This window comes from Podarcis filfolensis (assembly GCF_964270895.1).
Source record: "Podarcis filfolensis genome assembly, chromosome: 4".
NCBI classification, from domain to species: domain Eukaryota; kingdom Metazoa; phylum Chordata; class Lepidosauria; order Squamata; family Lacertidae; genus Podarcis; species Podarcis filfolensis.
Window position 1 is genome coordinate 90,814,414 of NC_139607.1, and position 21,460 is coordinate 90,835,873.

Consider the following 21,460-nt stretch of genomic DNA (forward strand, 5'->3'; position numbering starts at 1 on the left):
ATGATCTAAATACAGGCAGACACCTTTGGAAACAGGATCTTCTTTATGTACCCTGGCCCCAAGCTATAAAGGGCTTTAAAAATTCAAGACTACTGTGAATTGGGCTGAGAAACAGATCTGAAACCAAATGAATTGACGTAGGATGCTAATAACCAGTCTCAATTAGCAGGTGAGCAGTCATTTTGTGAACCAAGTACAGTTTCAGAACCATCTTCAGTTACCATAAAACAGGTAACTTGGAGATTACCAAAGCATGGATGTGTCAGCCTTCTCTGTCTAGCCGGGAACCCAAATGGAATGCAAAAAGGCCATTCTACTTTTGCTATTAATATGCATTTGTATAATTCGAGAGTAAAACCCATCTAGAAGAAAAGGCAGCATGAGGAACATTTTAATACTCATATGTGGATTGAAGTATTTCTCAATCTTTATTCAAGGCTGCAATGAAAAGGCTGTGTCAGAACAAAGAGCTAACAGAAAGTCAATCACAATGAAAATTAGGAAGACTAGTAAAAAAGAATTCAAATAGGTAGCCATGACAGTCAAAATAAATTTTAAAAAATAAAAAGTGTCCAGTGGCACCTTAAAGCTTATACCCAGAACACACGAAAGCTTATACCCAGAACAAACTTAGTTGGTCTCTAAGGTGCTACTGGACAATTTTTTAATTTAGTAAAAAGGAAGGTGCAATCATTTCTTTATCCCAACTGAGAATCTACACAGAGGTCTACACAGCTGTCTTTGGATACTAACCCCTTTCTCCAGGATACCTCATTCTGATTCGAAATGACTATATCACATTAAATTTAAATACCCTTTGGGTATTTGGGTGGAATCCAAATTTTAATTTTAAAAAAATCTGTTTAAGTTATCCTCTCATTGTTACTTAGTTATTTTGTTATGGGTGAATACTTAAGGTTACATACAGGATGTGTACCTCAGGTTACAAACACTTTGGGTTACAGACTCCGCTAACCCAGAGGTAGTACCTCGGGTTAAGAACTTTATCTCAGGATGAGAACAGAAATCGTGCGCCCGCAGCACGGCAGCAGCGGGAGGCCCCATCAGCTAAAGTGGTACCTCAGGTTAAGAACGGACCTCCAGAACAAATTAAGTTCTTAACCCGAGGTACCACTGTATTTACCCCCTTCGCAAGCATTTAATTAGTCTTGGCATCTTTGCGACCCTGCAGCACTTACTAGTTGTAAAACCTTAACAATAGGATAAATAATGTTGTTGTTGTTTAGTCGTTTAGTCGTGTCCGACTCTTTGTGACCCCATGGACCAGAGCATGCCAGGCACTTCTGTTTTCCACTGCCTCCCACAGTTTGGTCAGACTCATGTTGGTAGCTTCAAGAACACTGTCCAACCATCTCGTCCTCTGTCGTCCCCTTCTCCTTGTGCCCTCCATCTTTCCCAACATCAGGGTCTTTTCCAGGGAGTCTTGTCTTCTCATGAGCTGGCCAAAGTATTGGAGCCTCAGCTTCAGGATCTGTCCTTCCAGTGAGCACTCAGGGCTGATTTCCTTCAGAATGGATCGGTTTGATCTTCTTGCAGTCCATGGGACTCTCAAGAGTCTCCTCCAGCACCATAATTCAAAAGCATTAATTCTTCGGTGATCAGTCCTCTTTATGGTCCAGCTCTCACTTCCATACATCACTACTGGGAAAACCATGGCTTTAACTATACGGACCTTTGTTGGCAAGGTGATGTCTCTGCTTTTTAAGATGCTGTCTAGGTTTGTCATTGCTTTTCTCCCAAGAAGCAGGCGTCTTTTAATTTCGTGGCTGCTGTCACCATAGGATATGATAAATAAATAATTACTGCAGAGCAGTAAGTACAAGTGTTTTGTTGTCAAATTGCTGCCTGGTGAACCAACTAGCAGGAATACCACTACCAAAATCTTTAAAGACAGGCATTAATGGTTGACAACTTCATCCCCATTCAGGCAGCTCAAATTAAATATGGCCAGGAATACCAGTCAAAACAATTTCAGTTTTCAAATATCTGGAACCAATTAGCTGAGGGGGAAAGTTTCCAAAGGGCCACCCATTAATAAACACAAAATAATTTGCGTCTGCTGTCTTGTTTGTGATAATTTTTTTATTGCTACCTCAGTTTCAGATGTCACAGTAATTACTTCCACATTCTGATTAAAACACGAATTGAAGCCACATGTTAAAAGCCTCTCTCTCTCCCTCTCCCTCTCTCTCTCTCTCTCTCTCTCTCCCCAAAAACAGAAGGACTAAGCTCGGTTTTTAAAGTTATTGAAACACTGACAGCTAAAAAAAGTGCTGCCTCATTTCTGAACAACAACTGGACTCCTAAGTTTCACTGCCCTGAAGCAATAAACCATTGTAATAGCTCCTAATTGAATCCCTTCAAAAGAAAATTAGTTAACCCTTCGATGAAAAAGTAACTAGGCTCTCTCAAAGATTTACAGTAATTAGAAGATTAAGAGCTATATTAAAGGCAGGCAGTACCACTGTGACAGAGAAACGAACAAATTCCCTCTTCCATTATGTATTTATTTTGATTTACAATCTCTCATCCCAAAAATTTAGGATGGCATCATTTAAACCCAGTATTAGTTAGGAATGCAGAAACAAAACATCTAACTATATAGTTTTAGATACATAGCTCTTTTTCGTTGTAAGCTTTCTTTTCTTACATACGCACAAAGACACATGCACAAACGCAAGTCTCTGTGCAGGAGTGAGAGGTAACTAGGCACAAACACAGACACATGCTTATATAAATTAATGTATATTGCAAGAGAAGCCAGTCCCAAATATTTTAGGTGCACTTTTATAAGATGGCTTTCCTCTCTTTCCAACAAGAAAGCTAATCTTTCCAATTGTGACAGCTGGAAAGGAGTCAGTCCCAGAATGACTATGGTAGTTATATGCTAGTCTCCCCACTCCCTAATAAGTTCTACTTCCAGCCTGCTTTTATTTATTTAATAATTTTATTATTATTTTTAAAGTATCCCATTTTTTAGGGCAATGTGCTCCCCCAAGGGGGGGCATACAAATCATAACAGGATATAAACACAGCAATTTATAACACGGTGGGAAGCCTATGTCGTTTCAGATATTGTTGGACTACTACTTCCATCATCTCCAATCTTTGACCATGCTGGTTGGGGCTGACAGGAACTGGAGTCCAACAACATCTGGAGAGCAACTGGTTTCCCACCCGTGGTTTAAAAACATCAGTCAACCCCCTTAAAATAGGCTGCAAAGGTACAATTAAGCAGCAGAAAGAGAGAGAGGACAGCAAGAAGGCAACACTAATGCAAGAAAAAAATAAAACTAGAAGCTGTGGGACTTCCTGGGTAATTGCGTTCCAAAGGTATGGGGCCACCACTATAGAGACCCCGTCTCTAGTATCCATCTACCAGTCTTTTAATGACAGGCCAGAAAGCAGGGCCAACAAGGCTAACCATAAAGCTTGGGCAGGCATAGGTAGCCATTCAGGTAACATGGTCCCCAACTATTTTATTAACATTCCCCACTTTTAAAAAAAATAAAATATGGATGAAGTACTTATAGATTTAACTATTGAGAAGCATTTTATTTATTTATTTTATTTATTTAATTAATTAATTTCGTATCCAGTGTTTCTTCCAAGGAGCTGTAAAATGGGATATAGTAGGCTAAGAGAGATGCTCATTGACCAAGTTCATGGCTATGAAAGGATTTGAAATGGGATCTCCCCCATCCTAGATCAACACTCTGACCACTGTACTACTCTGTGCCTTAGTGACCCTATTCACCTTGCATATGTGGAACAGGAGCCATTCCCATTCCATGAAGGCGATATTAGAATCCAGGTCCTTCCCTCCCTCTAGGAACCCATCCTTAGCCCGTCATGAAGCATTCCCTTCCTGTGTGCTTCCTCAGAGCAGCTGGCCTCTTTGTAGACTGGGGAGCAAGTTGGTACAATGTCTGCCCTGAAATTTGATGGGTCGGAGTAAGGCTTTGTTAGTTATATCATGCCTGTTTTAGGTTTCCAGTTTGATAGAACTGCAGCCAGCTTTCATGGTCGAATAGGTTATCAGGATGAAACAGAAATACAGTTGTACCTCAGGTTAAGTACTTAATTCGTTCCGGAGGTCCGCTCTTAACCTGAAACTGTTCTTAACCTGAAGCACCACTTTAGCTAATGGGGCCTCCTGTCGCCGCCACCGCATAATTTCTGTTCTCATCCTGAGGTTACTATTTCTGGGTTAGCGGAGTCTGTAACCTGAAGCATATGTAACCTGAAGCATATGTAACCCGAGGTACCACTATATTGAATAGGACAAAAGAACTGTATAGACTGTGGTGCCAAGTTGCACTTTGCACCCCGTACCAATAGCTGTTGTATAAGCAAGCAGCCGCAGCTTCTGAACAGTTTTAGCGCAGCAATTTGGGAACGCTTGTAGTGAAGTTAGCAGGGGGGGGGGGGGGGATCACGTGCTCATCACCAGTAAAATTTACTAAAAACTTTCACTGGTGCACTGACATCAAAAGCACACTGAATGCCAAACAGTTTTCAACAGCTGACAATAATTTTATCTGGCAATTCTGATCAGAACACTTTTACTTACAAGACTCCATGACAGGGATCCAAGCATTAGTAATGTAGAATGGCAATAACTTGTTCGCCAATCTTATTTAAGTCATTTCATGACAGGAGCCAAAACTGGGGAAATATTTTCCAAAGTTTAAAAGGTGAAGCGACCTCAAAGTGAAAACTTCTTGACTATTCTATTATTTTAAGTTTATGGGGAACGTTTAATGCATTTGGTCTCTCACTCAATTACATTTTCCAAGAATATTTGGTGGGAGGGGAAGAGAATCCCTTTGCTGCACATGTAAGCATTACACATTTTCTCAACAAATTGATTCGCTTTACATCAAGGATTAAAAACTGGATACTCTTAAGCAGTCTATGAAATGTAGATTCTCTTATGCAGTCATCCTACATGCAATACCATTACAGAGGTACCTCGGGTTAAGTACTTAATTCATTCCGGAGGTCCGTACTTAACCTGAAACTGTTCTTAACCTGAAGCACCACTTTAGCTAATGGGGCCTCCTGCTGCTGCCACGCCGCCGGAGCACGATTCCTGTTCTCATCCTGAAGCAAAGTTCTTAACCTGAAGCACTATTTCTGGGTTAGCGGAGTATGTAACCTTAAGCGATGTAACCTGAGGTACCACCGTACTCCTGTGAGGTGATTTTGAGACGGGGTGCTCAAATACCTTCTCAAATACTTAAATCCATGTGATGCAAAGGTCACTGCAAAGATGCAAGTCAGCCAGCAACTTTGAAATAGCTCAGATACCTTCTGTACATAAGCAAACAGAGTTTTGAACTGGCCTCTTAACTTTTCAAGTAATTCTCTTCCCTAACTTACCTAGCTGCCCAGCATACTTTGCATGTCTAAGATTTAGCCCTTCCAGGGAACAAAGTTAGTTCGAACAGCTACAGGAAGCAGATTGAGCAAGACGAAAAGATCCATCTATATGACAGGTAGTTCCAGGTATAGATATTTTGACATTTTTTTCTATTTAAATCAGTAATTTTCTCTCAACAGTTTTTTTGCCCCTTAAACTAATCAACTTGGGGAATTTTCTTTTCCTTTGGCTTTTAGCGACACCAATCCTGTCTGCAAAGTGACCTGCCTTCCATCAAGATTGACATTTACAAGCTTTCCTAGAGTGTACCTTCCTCCACTTTCTTCCATTAATCAAGACATAAGGAGCATATCACAGAGACAAGATTCCACCTCCCCCATATGCCAACTCAGAGGCTCTGTTTGTTATCTGCCTTGGTTCAAGCACACTCATTTAAAACTTTCCCTCTGCCATTTCTACCAAGCATCTAGCTGCCCATTTCCCAAACCTCTGACAACTTTCCCTTGAATTAAAGTTAAAATTACATTTCCCTCTTGAACCCAAAAGGTGCACATATCTAAGAGTTGCAATAATTTATTTATTCCATCATTCTGAGAACTTACTTGCCACCCTTTAATTAAATTATTTTCAGAGTGACTTGCAGGTAAAATAATAAAATACAAAGCAAAATGTATATTATAACAGAGAATTACCTATCTGAAGTTCCACTTCTATGATTGCATGAATTTGGGTGAGTACCGTAGATAGAAGCAAGAAAGCACAGACCAGCAACTTGTGCAGCCCTGCAACATGAAGTCTCCTGTAACAGCCAGGCAATTTTGCTTGATTCTGTATCAGGTGTGATTGGATGCTCCAACCAGATCTAATAAAGTGATATGGAAGAATCAACTGCACCGCACAGAAGCTAATTAGAACAAAATCAGCTCAGGGCAGTGATCATGCAAAGACACAGCAGGCAGCCTCTTCTGTGGGTGAAAATGATTGGCTGAAGGAATTTTTAATTTATTTATTTCTGGCAGCTTACTAAAACATCGCAACACACATTCTGGGATGCTAGCCTGCAAATCTCTGATTGTGTCTAGGGAATAACTGTGAAAAACCCTGTAGTGTTGTAAGTACAGTGGTACCTTGGTTCTCAAACTTAATCCGTTCTGGGAGCCCCTTCAACTCCCGGAACCGTTCGAAAACCAAGGTGCAGCTCCGACAGGCTGCAGGAGCTTCCTGAACTCAATCGGAAGCTGCGTCGGACGTTCAACTTCCAAAAAACGTTTGAAAACCAGAACACTCACTTCCGGGTTTGCAGCGTTTGGGAGCCAATTTGTTTGACAACTGAGCCCTTCGAGAACCAAGGTACCACTGTAGTATTTTTCACCCCAGGTCCTTTTATCCGGCTGGTTCTCCTTTAGGGTCTGGAGGTAAACAGGATGGGAGCTTTGAGTCATTCTATTCAATGCATCAAAATACACCTGTACATAACGCTCCTGGCAGCAACTCTCTTCTGAAGGATCCTTGCACTGGAGGTCATCAGTACAAAGACTCTCTCCCCGCACATCCTTTCTGCCACTATGACACTTCCATTTTCATAACAGAAAAATGGAATACCAGAATAAGACTAGGCTGCAATTTGGAAGTTTCTGCCTTGTCTGCATTAAGCTCCAGTTTATTTGCCCCAGCCCAGCCCAGCCCTATCAGTATCCATTTAGAATTTTGACTCTGAATGCAATTATTATGTAACTGCAAATGCAACTCAAATTAGATCTTCTCAATATGCATGTTCATTGTTAGCACATTGGAGTTTAATTCTGAGCAATTATAGCTGCATATTTTTTCTATGCTATGCTGTGGTGACAGGCTCAAGTTCAGCCATGAAGCAAAAGAAATGTGCCGATCCTGTCATCATTTGTCATTGAGCTATGCAACCTGCTAAGGTCCTAGTCTCCTATTTGGATTAGGTGTGCGTATGTGTACATACTGTACATATCTGTTTTGTTGAATTACCAATCTCCCATATGCTACTACAAAGGCAATATTTATCTCCCCTGATCAATAAACAAACAAACTCTCTCCAGTAGCCTGGATGGCACAAACCAAATAAAGTCACATGCTTCAAGCAGTCAAAGATGTACCGTAAGTATTCTGTATACAGCAAAATACTGAAGTGGTCCCTTGGGTTTGCTCTTTCTAAGAATGTTTTTTAGAATGGGAGCTTTGAGTCATGATGGTGGGGAGAGCATGTGTACAACTTCAACAGTACTTTGTTTGTTTTACTGCTATTTTGTTAATGTTGTTAATATTGTTTTATAGATATGAATGCTGTAGTACTTTGTGAATCCTATAATACGATTTTTGGTGTAACTTTGATGTTTAGCTTATTTGTTAGTTGTTTTGTTAATAGTGTTACATAGATGGCAATTGCTTAATTTATGATTGTTTTACTGATGATTTGTTAAGTATTCTATACGATTTATGCTGTATTTGTGATGTTCCATTATGTTATTTTTATCTTTTGTTTGTAAGCCGCTTTGGGATTTATTTGAATAAAAAGCAGCAAAGAAATACAGTGGTACCTCAGGTTAAGTACTTAATTCATTCCGGAGGTCCGTACTTAACCTGAAACTGTTCTTAACCTGAAGCACCACTTTAGCTAATTGTGCCTCCAGCTGCTGCCGCGCCACTGGAGCCCGATTTCTGTTCTCATCCTGAAGCAAAGTTCTTAACCTGAAGCACTATTTCTGGGTTAGCAGAGTCTGTAACCTGAAGCATATGTAACCTGAGGTACCACTGTAGAATAACAAAAAGTCACTTATTGTTGTTTTATTATTTAGTAAATATCTATGTTGCCCTTCGGGACGCGGGTGGTGCTGTGGGTTAAACCACAGAGCCTACGACTTGCCGATCAGAAGGTCGGAGGTTTGAATCCCCGCGACGGGGTGAGCTCCCGTTGCTCGGTCCCTGCTCCTGCCAACCTAGCAGTTCGAAAGCACATCAAAGTGCAAGTAGATAAATAGGTACCGCTCCGGCGGGAAGGTAAACGGCGTTTCCGTGCGCTGCTCTGGTTCGCCAGAAGCGGCTTAGTCATGCTGGCCACATGACCCGGAAGCTGTACGCCGGCTCCCTCGGCCAATAAAGCGAGATGAGCGCCACAACCCCAGAGTCGGTCAGGACTGGACCTAATGGTCAGGGGTCCCCTTTACCTTTATGTTGCCCTTCATCTGAAGATCACAGGACTGTTTGGTTGATCAGGGTGTAGGTGACTGGTCCTGGATGGAGTTTTGCACAAAGGTCAGGAGCATAGCACAGAAGGGCTCCTAGATTCAGCACTGTCCTGGAACCAGGTAAGAGCTGCTCTGATCCATTCATAACAGACAAGGCACCATTCTCAACAAACAATTTGGTAGGGTGGACAATACAGATGTGAAGTTCTTTACTGCTTGAATAAGTCACTGTTTGAGAGGGCTGATCTTACATGTCAGCCAAATCCCTTACATGATTTTTTTTCTTCTCCAACATAGCTCAAGTTTGTACACTGTAGAAAAATATAAATGAACACTTCAGCATTCCCATATCAAGCTTCTAAAGCATTTCTTGGGAGAGTTGTAAAAGGCCACGAAGAGATGCTTTCTCTGGTTCCTGCCAGAATTTCTGGGCTGAAGTGACAGATGAGATTTCCTGGGGCTAACATGCCATGGCCAATTAGCCATGTCAATCCACAAGTATGCCAGCTGCCAGGATCTAATATTATTAGTGCATGATTTTAAAAAGTGAAGACATCAGCAATGTTAAGAGTTCACATGACTCCTAATTTTAAAACTTGCCTCAAAAAGATTTATTGAGGTGGCAGCAACGGCGACCTTAGATTTCGGCTTTTAAGAAGTCAATATGAGTACTCTCCATTTCCTTTAACCTGATTATATAATGCACTGTTAATCAAATTAGCTTATATTACAAGCCTTAAAAAATCTGAATTATCATGTATCTTTTGCTTATGTTTCATATAACTTTCTTATTTTCAGGGTATCAATTTATAGCAGTATTGTCTTTGCTATAGCCCAAACTGCTTATTCCACAAAATATGAGATGCCTAATATATACACGGCTAAGCAATGAGGGCATCCATTTCAGAAATGCATTTTTGCAAAGTGTACGGAGCACTTTCAAGCTAACACAAAACATGCTTGTTCTGTGATTGCTTTAAAACATGTGCATTTCATTTTAAAACAAGAATCTCAGTATTGTTGAAAGTTCGACTAACTTCCTTGCAAAGTCACCAAAACAAACTGAAGTCACAGAGAGCAGAGATTGTTTTTCCCACCAGTTGCTTACACAAAGTGTAGCTCTAGAACAAACAGAGAAGGCTGACATACCAATAGCAAATCCCTTTGAGCCTACACAAAGCCTACCTAACACTTTCAGGAGGGGGGGGCAGATTTATTGTTAAGACAGTAAGTCCTGGAAGTTCCTAAATTCTCAAAAGTCTGCTACATAGTAACTCAGTGTGGCTGCCCCTGCTCTGTGGAATGGCATTCCTGCCGAGATACAAGATGAGCCAACTTATCTGCACTTTCTGGAAACGACTGAAGACATTTTTGTTCTGATGGGTTTTCCCAGCTGGATAAATGGGTCTTTCTCATAAGTGTCCAATTGTTAAGAGTTTTTAAATCTTCCTGTTAAAGTATTTGCTGTTTTTGTATTTTTAACCTTTTTAAATTATCTTGCGTGCAAATCGCCTTGAGAAACTGATTTAGAAGGCAATTAATAAATCAATGGTAATAAAGTCAGATAAAAAATTATCCTTTTCTTTGCTTACATCATTTCTAAGGCTGTTTTATCATTCATGAAACTGTTCATTAAAATGGACTGCAATTTCACTGAAATATCCTGCATATCACTTGGAACATCTTTAGTAGTCTCCTCCAGTGCAAAACAAACTCCTACATGGTTATTATATCGAGACATAATTATACAGCAGATATATACTTAAAGAACCACGCTCTCAAAGCTACACAGATCGCTGTTTCCTGAAACCTAATGGCGAAACACCCCTTCATGTGCCAACTATGATATAGGTGAGAGCCTTCTCCATACTCATACTCGGTAACACCTTACTGTTAGTAATAAAAACCTGGTTTCTCTGAAAGCTGTTCTGCAGCTGTTAGGATTATTTCTGCATTGACTCTTCTCTTGAAATCTTGTAGCAAATTTTTACATTTTATGTAGTTGTGGGTGGATTTGCAATCAGATCTTAAAGTGAGTTATTTAAAAAAAAATGTTTTGGATGCCTTAGGTGGCAGATAATCATGTACTTAAGTTTTAAAATAAAGGAAGTTCTGAAGAACCTTAACAGTCACACTGTCTTCAAAAAAATCAACAGATAATTCCACCAGCCAAAGCAGGACTCATTACCTAAGTTCAACCAATCTTCAAACAACATGTTACCTATTTCTAAACTATTTTCTAAAAAGCCGTGGAAAATATGCATGTGACTTTCAAACAAAAACGTATTAGAATGACAGAAGGCAGAATTTGAGGATACACGAGAAAGTGTTTTGCAAACCAAAAATATTCTAATATAGAGTCTTCTACCCTGCTGATTTGAATTGAGTAGCAATAATGAGTGTAATTCCAGTTCACTACCACAAATCTTTTTTTTTCTTCGTCCCATAATGATATGAGTGTTCTCCAACAGCAATTACTCACAAGCAGGGCAGGGAGGATACTCGTCTGCAACATTTTATGGTCTTCATACAGCTCAAAGGGACACAATGCATCAGTTTATTAGCATTATAGCACAAGGGTTTCAGCATGCTCCACTTTTTCCTTTCTTCTACGTATGTATGTAGCATGTAAGAATAATAATAAATTTATTATTCAGAGTCAGTCCATCTGGCTGGGTTTCCCCAGCATATCTAAAAACATAATAAAAACATCAAGCATTAAAAACCTCCCGGTACAGGGCTGCCTTCAGATGTCTTCTAAAAGTTGTGTAGTTCTTTATCTCCTTGACATCTGAAGGGAGGGCGTTCCACAGGGAGGGTGCCACTACCAAGAAGGCCCTCTGCCTGATTCCCTGTTAACTTTGCTTCTTGCAGTGAGGGAGACCCTCGGAGCTGGACCTCAGTGTCCGGGCTGAACGATGGGGGTGGAGATGCTCCTTCAGGTATACTGGGCTGAGGCCATTTGGGGCTTTAAAGGTCAGCACCAACACTTTGAATTATGCTAGGAAACATACTGGGAGCCAGTGAAGATCCTTTAGGACCTGTGTTATATGTTCCCGGCAGCCACTCCCAGTCACCAGTCTAGCTGCCGCATTCTGGATTAGTTGTGGTTTCCGAGGCACCTTCAAAGGTGGCTTTTCTGCTTTATTTCTTGCAAAACGAGTTGCATATCCACACAATGAAACTAAAACATTGTGGGCACTCTTTACATCAGGTGTATTCAGACCTAGGACCAAGCCATGGTTTAGTCTTTTGTGCATGAGCATCAACAATCCTTGGGTTCACAAACCCCTTCTTCCCCACTTATGCCTCATCTTGTATAGTACAGCCTTCTAACTTTCTTCATCCATTACAATTAGCCAGGAATCATCATTGGGGATGATGAAGTTGTAATCCAAAAACATCAGAGATTCAAGTTGGGGAGGACTGCTATGGCTAATTCTATATTTGTCCAACAACCTATACCTTGGCAAACTGCAATTTGCTTAGGCAAACTGCAATTTGCTGTGTTGTAACGCAAGCTTTGTTTTTCTCAGAACTCATTAGTCATTTTAGAAACTGGGTCATGAAAGGAGCAGGCAGATCATGTACAGAAGCCTGAGTCTCGCTGTTGTTCATGTATGTATTTGGCATTGTATTTGAATGTGGTTCTTGTCTACGGTATTTTATATAGCAGACTTCTTCAAAAATTAAATAACCCATTGACCTTGTTTGGACATAACGCTAAACCACAATTTAGCATTATGAGAATGAGTTACAGGAAATGTAACTTTTTGGTTTTCCACTTTTTCTTCCAGTGCTCAACAGAGGAGAGGGGATGCACTTGAGGCCAAGGCCCACGCAGATGTAGTACCAAACTATGGCACAGAGGTATGTCTGAACTAGGCCAATATCTTAGAAAAAGAAAAGGGGGGTGAGAGCAAGGAAAGCCACCACTGCTACTGTTTCAGTAACCTTAGTTCCCCCCATGATTGCTACTCAGAAAACCATCTCTTTTAAATATTTTATCATTTTATTTTTACTTCATTCCTCTAAGTGGAAAGAAAACTTTGGTAACTGGTTTGAAGCTTGGGTAAAAAGCTGGAAGTTTCAAACAACAGCATTAGAGAAATAAGAACCAAAAAGGTAATACTGGGTTTCATAACTACCCATTTTTAATTGTACCTTTCCCTTTAGTTGTAAGTTCTCCAAGGACATACATTATTTTATAATTTTTTATTGCTTTCTTTGCAACTTATTGTTTTATATTTCATTGTTAACTACTCTTAAGAGTTTCACCTAAGAAGCAATATGTAAATTTAGCTTTAAAAAAAATATTGATTCGCATACCACTAATTATTCTACTCAGTATTGCAATCACCATGTGAAGCTTTCTGAATTACTCCCACTCCTGCCACTCATTTTTCCTTTCCTGTTTAAGTGTCTAGAATTTTACACAGGTTTATGCAATTTTTCTAGCTCCAAAGCACTTTATTCAAATGGAGAACATTTTGCCAACTTGTCATCTACTGTGCCTTTTACTTTCAAGGAATCTAAGAAGGATCTTATTTACAGTCCTCTCCTACCTTATTATCCAGAAATAACTGTAGTGATCACATTTCACTTTCACCCTCCAGCTGGAATCCTGGGGTTCGCTTTGATCCCAATATATCTTTAGAGGGATCGTCTTATATATACATATGTTACCAATACACCCCTTTTACCATCTTAGAAATGTCTTGCCTTCAACATGTGCAATCCAAAATAGATCTGGAAAGACTTGTGCATGTTTGTTGAGCCTCCAGGACCAGCTACTATCATTCTCGGTTCCTTGGTATTACAGAAATGTTGATTCATTGATTGCAACTGGTTCAGATTCTGTAGCCCACATTCTCAGCTACATAAGGTCTCATATTACTTTATGTGAATTCTTTTTTTTTTTTCACACTAACTTCCAAAGAGATCAATTATTGTGTTATTAAACTTGCATGTCACAAATAAAGCCTATGGTGCTGTACAACATCTGCATTCATCTGTCTGTGTTTGGGTACTGTTAAATTGAAATTTTCAGAACCACAATCTACCCAAGACTACAAGATCACCCATGTCAGTTTAGCGGTGACAACCTCAATTTTAATTCAGTATCCCGAAACCTGGTGCCTATGTTCACTTGACAATACCAGGGCTTAATAGGAAGTCCACATTAGCAATATAATTCCTTCGGACATATTTCTTCTTGTGACAATAGAGAGTAATACTTAAAAATTAAGAATCAAAGTTTATATATATATATATATATATATATATATAAAAGCCAACCTTACGTCACATTGTTTGTAATGCAGACATCAACCAAGTATATGGAACAATAACAGATGAAAAATAATGCATACTGCTTGTGAAATCCTAAGCAATCTTCCCAATTTAATCTGTCATAGTTAGAGATAGTTGGAGATCTATAAAAGTCCTTTTTGCTAATCTTTTACCTTAAGGTACACTGAAGACTCCCCCTTGTGATCTTAATTTGACCATGAATAGCCTACACACATCTAGAAGAAAGTTAAATGACACAACCATGCAGAAGACAGCTAAATAAATTCTTTCCGATTCACAACTACCTTATTAAATTTGTATTCCCAGTGCTCTGATGCTAAAGGTGTTTTTATGTAAAATAATAGTCTACTTTGATAATTCTATTCTTGCTCTTGTATATATATTAATATATTTAGTACCTATCCTAATACTAGAATTAGTTATCCATACACCTCAAGGAAATCATTCTTTCTACTATCATAAATAATTTTAATTAAAATTAAAATTAAAAATATGGTGGCTATTGCCACCATAGGTCCACAAACACAGGAAGCACAGCTTATCAAATATGTATTTCTAAACTTCCCATCATTTGGTTTAGAAACAATCTGGAAATATTATCAAATTATCAAATTATTCCTCTCTATAGACACAGCACGTTTCCTTTGCTTTACTAATAGGCAGCTGTGTTATTGTATTACTGGAGCAAGCATGGTATAATTTCCTTGATGAATCTGAGGGACTCCAGAGAAGCATATCAAGAAGGGAGCATCAAAAGAACACAGAAGAATGACACCCTTTGAATTGTGTATTTATTTTCAAAGAAGTTCAATACAGAAAGCTGATGATGGAAAGTAAAAAGTCACATTAAACACATTGTTCAGAATAAGTACCCACTTGACATAAAATTTAATATTTCAATATGCAAGTACAATATGCAAGAGAATTTATCTGGAAGAAAAAATGTTTATCCATTTGCCTACAATATTGGAAGTAAATATAACATATTTTCCACTTCACCATCTAGCTAAGAACATTCAGGATCTCTGAATTACTTGGTGAAATCTAGGTACCGACTGAGCCAGTAAATTATGTATCACATTTAAGGGAAACTCGACTTCATAACAGCTTCTAAAATGATTCCATTTTAATATGCAGATGAAATGTTAAGAGTTTTACTTACCAAATTCGCCATGTAAATTGTAAGCAGCCCTCTCCTAGAGACAGAAACCAAAACATATAATTATTAAGCCATACTGAGCTTAACTGCTGATTTATTGCACACACAAAAACCCAGAACTTCACTCTAAGTCTATGATAAATTCTACCCCTGCCTGAAATCCCGGAGAGCCAGTCAGCATAGATAATAGAGTGCTCTGAACCAATAGAGCATAGAGTGATGAACCAATGGTCCAACTCACTGGCTTAGCACAAATGTGCTGGCTTCCAATGAGAAGACTGGTCCTGCTAAGGGACCTCATTCCATCCTTTTTAGCTCAGTGCAGCATGATCCTTAACCATGATCTGCAGCCAATGTTTCTCCTTTGGAACTTAGGATCCCAGGTTCAGATGGCAGGCCAAGCCAAGCCAAGCCAAGCCAAGCCTTGCTTTAGCTGCCATCTTGCCCTGATTTAAAACCTGGGGAGGAAAAAGTGGGATGGCTTACAATGACTTGTGAACCAAGCCAGTATAGGGCAACTTTCTATGTTCCTACACACTCAACAGCCAGAGGGCTGAAAACACCAGCTCTGCTTTAGAACTCATTCACACTAGTGTTTTGCTTTGGTGTTTATCCCACACTGGTTGTTAGTTTGAAAGAGGTGATTTGTCATTACGTTTGCATTTCTAATGGCTCCTTGTTCACTACAGAGTTCAGAGGCTGGGTTTGAACTTTAAGGCCATCAATCTACTGCATTTGTATCTTTATCCTTCCTCTAAGGCAGGCATGGCCAAACTTGGCCCTCCAGCTGTTTTGGGACTACAATTCCCATTATCCCGACCACTGGTCATGTTAACTAGGGATGATGGAAATTGTAGTCCCAAAACCGCTGGAGGGCCAAGTTTGGCCATGCCTGCTCTAAGGCAACATGGTGCCATCAGGATGTTATGGGCTAAAACCCATTGGTCATGCTAACTGAGGCTGACAGTAGCTGGAATCTAACAATATTTTCCCCCTTATCAGTGAAGTAGTTTAAGCTGCAAGATAGTGATTGAACCTGTGTGAGAATTTGAACCCAGCTCTCCCCAGTCCAAACGGACTTGTCATAGGACTCTACATACAAAGATCCCTCAGATTACAACTCAAGCTTTGATCTTCAATAAACCAGATCTGATCTCTTGTTGATGCTATGAGAACTGCTTCTTCAGCTCTATCCAACTTTCCATGATCCAGTTCCAGATGTTGTAACTTTATTTCACAATAGCTCTATCTAGTAATATTCTCAGCATATATAAACATGCAGCATGCACGTGGATTGATACTCAGTGCTCCCTGGTAGAGTTATACCAGGTACATGGTTTAATGAAGGCATAGGCAAACTCGGCCCTCCAGATGTTTTGGGACTACAACTCCCATCATCCCTAGCTAACAGGACCAGTGGTCAGGGATGATGGGAATTGTAGACCCAAAACATCTGGAGGGCCGAGTCTGCCTATGCCTGGTTTAATGTTCAGTTACTTGCCTGAAGCAAATAGAAACTGCCCTCCCAATGAATCATCTGGAACTGCTCAAAAGGGCAAGTGAAAATGCTGCTGCTGCTCAGCCTGGAATAGAAGTGAATGCCTGGGTGAGCCAGGAAGAGGACAGGATGCCATTGCAACCCTTCCCTTCCTTGATCTTGGGACCATCTGCTGCCATCAACAGAAGCAATGCCTACCTTCCCTTAGTGCTGCTTCGCCCAAATGTCATGCTGAGCCAAGCAACACCATACCGTACCTTAGTAGGTTTTGACCATATCTTGTTTTAAGAGCTTTCAGTTAAAATAAAATACCTTTAGCAATATTTCAATACATCATTTTGCATTCTACAGGCACAAATTCCTGTATTTATTTGGCTTAAACTGGAGACATGAGTTAATATCACCATTATTTTCTGACCATAAATGTGATAGCATAAAACTATTCCTAGCTGTTTTTCTTCAGAAGGTACAATCTGATCCACAAATACAGACCTTTTTATATAAAAAGTAAAACATACCACTTAACCTGTACAACTAAATCCAATATACCGGTACATAATCCAAACCCATAGCCAAATCAAGAAATCACCAATTTTCTTTCCAAACAGCTGCGTAACACCTATTACCAAACACTGAAAATCCTACAATTCCAGATCTAGAACTAAGATGGGGATGGAAGGGAAGTCTGAAATAACAAAGCATTACAGTTGATGTTTAGGTTATGCTTAATCACTCACACCCACCTATTTCCTACTTTCAGCAGAAGTCTGACAGTGAAATACCAGTGCAAAAGTTCACTTAAAACCAACAAGAACAGCTAAGCTTTCATAATAATACAGAGAATGCAAAACACAGACTTAAGCAGTGACTTTTCAATATAAAAAGAACCCAAACATAAGTTGTTATGAAAGCAAATACCTATCATGACACATGGTTTATAGTGTCCTGTACAGTTACCATTTCAGATCTCCAAAATGCCTTTGAGTAAAGTAGACTCGAAAATAGAATACAGCAGGAGAGCTGTCTAACACCAATATTCACTTGAACACACACACAGAAAGCCTAATCAAAATGGCCAATACTAAAGAGTAAGCAAAAGATCTATTCTACAAAACATTCCAAAACTGTTTTAAGTAATCTGGAGATGGGGGAGGGAGGCAGAAAAAATCCTTGTGGTGTAGCTTAAGCATATTATCAGACAATTTTGCACTACTAGAAAAAGACATATTTATAAACCATAATGTTGCATGCATGCAGAAACCATTTTGCACGGGGGTTCCAATCCAAATGCATAAGCCCGCCCTGTTCTGCCCTCTTTCGGGTCCAAAAGGACCTGCGAGTTGGCAATCACATGTCAATTGGACACACGCACTGCCTGTACTTAAATGTATCCACTAGTCCTATTAGCATTTTCTACTAATGTCTATTTGATGATCTGGATTCAGACACAATGATTTTACAGTGACCAAAACTTCATTTGGGGAACGTTTACTAAACTGTCAATCTTATTTTATAGATGGGCAATTTGTTTGTTTATTTTGTCTGCTTGCTGTTATATGATACTCTATTTAAATGTTAATTGGTTTGTTACCTAGCAGAAGTGTGATTACTTAGTTCTGCTGCATGCTGTCATTCATGACTCTGCCAGCCATAATAGGCCCATGGAACTAAAGAGTGGAGATATTATATTCTTACCAAGGTGGCATGGGATTGGAACAGATGTACAGTGGTACCTCAGGTTAAGTACTTAATTCATTCCGGAGGTCCGTTCTTAACCTGAAACTGTTCTTAATCTGAAGCACCACTTTAGCTAATGGGGCCTCCTGCTGCTGCTGCGCCGCCAGAGCCCGATTACTGTTCTTATCCTGAAGCAAAGTTCTTAACCTGAAGCACTATTTCTGCGTTAGCAGAGTGTATAACCTGAAGCGTATGTAACCCGAGGTACCACTGTACTTTGAGGCTCCTTCAAACTCTAAGATTCTATGAAAATGTATTATAAGTGCAGCTTATAGCTACCTTAAAATTAAAGCAAGTGACCTGTAACATCAAAAGATCCACTACTAATTAAACTAACCATGACCACAATCTTCCAGGAACATCCTCTCTTCAAGCCCTAATGAAGAAAGATTGATCATTATGTACTGCTATAACGTTTGACTCATACGCATTTCTCAAGGCGGCATTTCAAGCAGTGGCATGGACATCAATCCATCTTTCTTTGCTAATCTGAAAAGGGGCAAGGCCATGGACCACGAGATTAAAGGAACTATATATGGCACAAAATCCTAATGAATACACTGACTCACTTTTATTCTAAAAAGAAAATGCTAGTGAATGGTGCCATGTCTTAAGAATGCATCTAATTCACAAGAAAAGGAGGTCACAAAGCTTAATTTGAAATTTAAAGCAGTTTATGAATGCAGATCTGGAATGGAGATGAACTCCAGCCAAAAACATTAATTGAAGTAATGTGTGAAATAACAATCTCTTACATTTTTCAAAAAAAAACACAACTTGGATACCTTCTAACTGGAAAGTAGTTGATACTGTGCCTATGTTTATAAAAAAGGAAAAAAACAGAAGAACTAAGCCCTCTGTTGATTTGACCTCAAAGAAAACTACAGAACAAATATTTATGGAGGCCAGAATTCAAAAATATGGAAGGAAATAACAAGTGGGTGGCTCGTGTTCACCAAAAGCTGATTGTGCCAAACTGATTTAAAAAGATAACTAGTTTACTGGCCTGGAGCATGACAATTGACCAAGTTAGCTCACCTGCTTGAGAGTTTACTACCTACTGTATTTTTCGCTCCATAAGACGCACTTTTTCCATCCTAAAAAGTAAGGAGAAATGTGTGTGCGTCTTATGGAGCAAATGCAGGCGGGAGGCTCTGCTCAGTGCGCCCTTTAAAGAGCCGCTGTGTGCGGCTCTTTAAAGAGCACACGGCTCTTGCTGGCTTTTCCGGGAAGTGGGGGAAGGGACAGAGGGCAGCCCGTCAGTCCCTTCTAACTCCTCAGAGAAAAGCCTGCAAGCGCCACACACACACTCCATGCGGCTCGTGAAAGGGAGTGCTGAGCAGAGCCTGAGATGCATACATCTCTTTAAAGTTGGTTGTTTTTTGTTTTGTTTTGTTTTGTTTTTGTTTTTGTTTTGCATTCCCCCTCTAAAAACTAGGTGCGTCTTATGGTCAGGTGCATCTTATGGAACGAAAAATACGGTATTTACCAGACTAAATAGCACCATTCATGGGGCACACTTCACTTGCTCCCATGAACGCCTAAGGATATGTGACATGGGACAAACAATAGACCTATTGTACAATACAGCTTGCCATAGGGAAGACAACTCTTGACATGCCTCCCAATAGCTTGTAGAAGCCTTTTCCACATAGACATGGGTTTCTTCTCTTCCAATATCTCTCAAGATAGACAGATGCCAAGAGAACCCATAGGATGGAAAGAAACCCATAGCAGCAATTAGAAAAGCCACGTAATTTTTTGAACTCTGGAAGTTTGGCACTTACAACGTTAGGTAGATGTATATCCTAACCAGGGGTTGGAAACATTCATGGAGAATAAGGCCATTAATGGCTACCAGCTATGATGGCTGGGTACTACTTCCACTTTGTACCTTGTTATCAAAACTGAGCAGAAAGAGGGTGATCTGAAAGTGTAGGATATTGACATCAGTCCCTTGTCATGGTCAGATCACTTTTTGTTGAGATTTAGTCTTTCGGCACCTTTTCCCCTCTGCAGAGGCGGGGGAACTATTATGGTTTGCCCTCAGAGGCTGATGTATCCAATGGGTTTTCCGACGGCTCTGGGGTTTTTCCCCACTAATATGACTTGCACTCCTGTCAAAGCCCTGGCTGACCTCTGGAACATCCGAATGGCTAGGGTCGTTGGCATGATAGCCCCTGAGTACACTCTCCTGCTTTGTGGAGCCTGTTTGGCTCCCTGCTACACTCTAGAGCAGAGCCTTCCAGACTTTTTATGATGGTGACACGCTTTTTAGACATACAGTGGTACCTCGGGTTAAGTACTTAATTCGTTCCGGAGGTCTGTTCTTTTTTTATATATATATGAATATTTATTAGATTTTCCAATTTTATATAAACACAAAAAGAAAAAGAAAAAGAAAAATATTAAAAACAAATCAATTTCAATAACAATTTTTCAATAACATGTTTCTTTGACTTCCTCATACCTCCCCTTCTTGTTTTCTAGTTCAACTTGTTAATCCAGCAAATCCTAATCTCTTAACATTCCTTTTAAAATAACACCTTATTTTCCACTCAACTTTTTTAAATTTAATGACTTAAACAATTTTAATCCCTATTATCTTTATCATAACAGCTAGAGACCACAAAAGTTCAATCCAACATCTTTTCAGAGTTCATTAATTTTGTAGTATTTCTGTAAATAGTCCTTAAATTTCTTCCAATCTTCTTCTGCTGACTCTTCTCCCTGGTCGCGGATTCTGCCGGTCATTTCTGCCAGTCCCATACAGTCAATCAACTTCATCTGCCATTCTTCCAGAGTGGGTAGATCTTGAGTCTTCCAGTGCTTTGCTATAAGTATTCTTGCTGCCGTTGTAGCATACATAAAAAAAGTTCTGTCCTTCTTTGGCACCAAATGGCCGACTATGCCCAAGAGAAAAGCCTCTGGTTTTTTCAAGAAGGTATACTTAAATACCTTTTTCATTTCATTATAAATCATTTCCCAGAAAGCCTTAATCTTTGGGCACGTCCACCAAAGGTGAAAGAATGTACCTTCAACCTCCTTACATTTCCAGCATTTATTATCGGGCAAATGATATATTTTTGCAAGCTTGACTGGGGTCATGTACCACCTGTATATCATTTTCA

At 39.7% G+C, this 21,460-nt stretch overlaps 1 protein-coding gene across 1 annotated transcript in view; it reads right to left on the reverse strand.

Annotated features, from left to right (window-relative positions):
- Window positions 1–21,460, reverse strand: part of TMEM135 (transmembrane protein 135) — a 166,973-nt gene that overhangs the window by 120,836 nt on the left and 24,677 nt on the right. Inside the window, exon 4 of the mRNA XM_083609983.1 lies at window positions 15,098–15,131. Coding sequence (XP_083466109.1) covers window positions 15,098–15,131 — 34 coding nt within the window. The remainder of the gene's footprint in view (window positions 1–15,097; window positions 15,132–21,460) is intronic.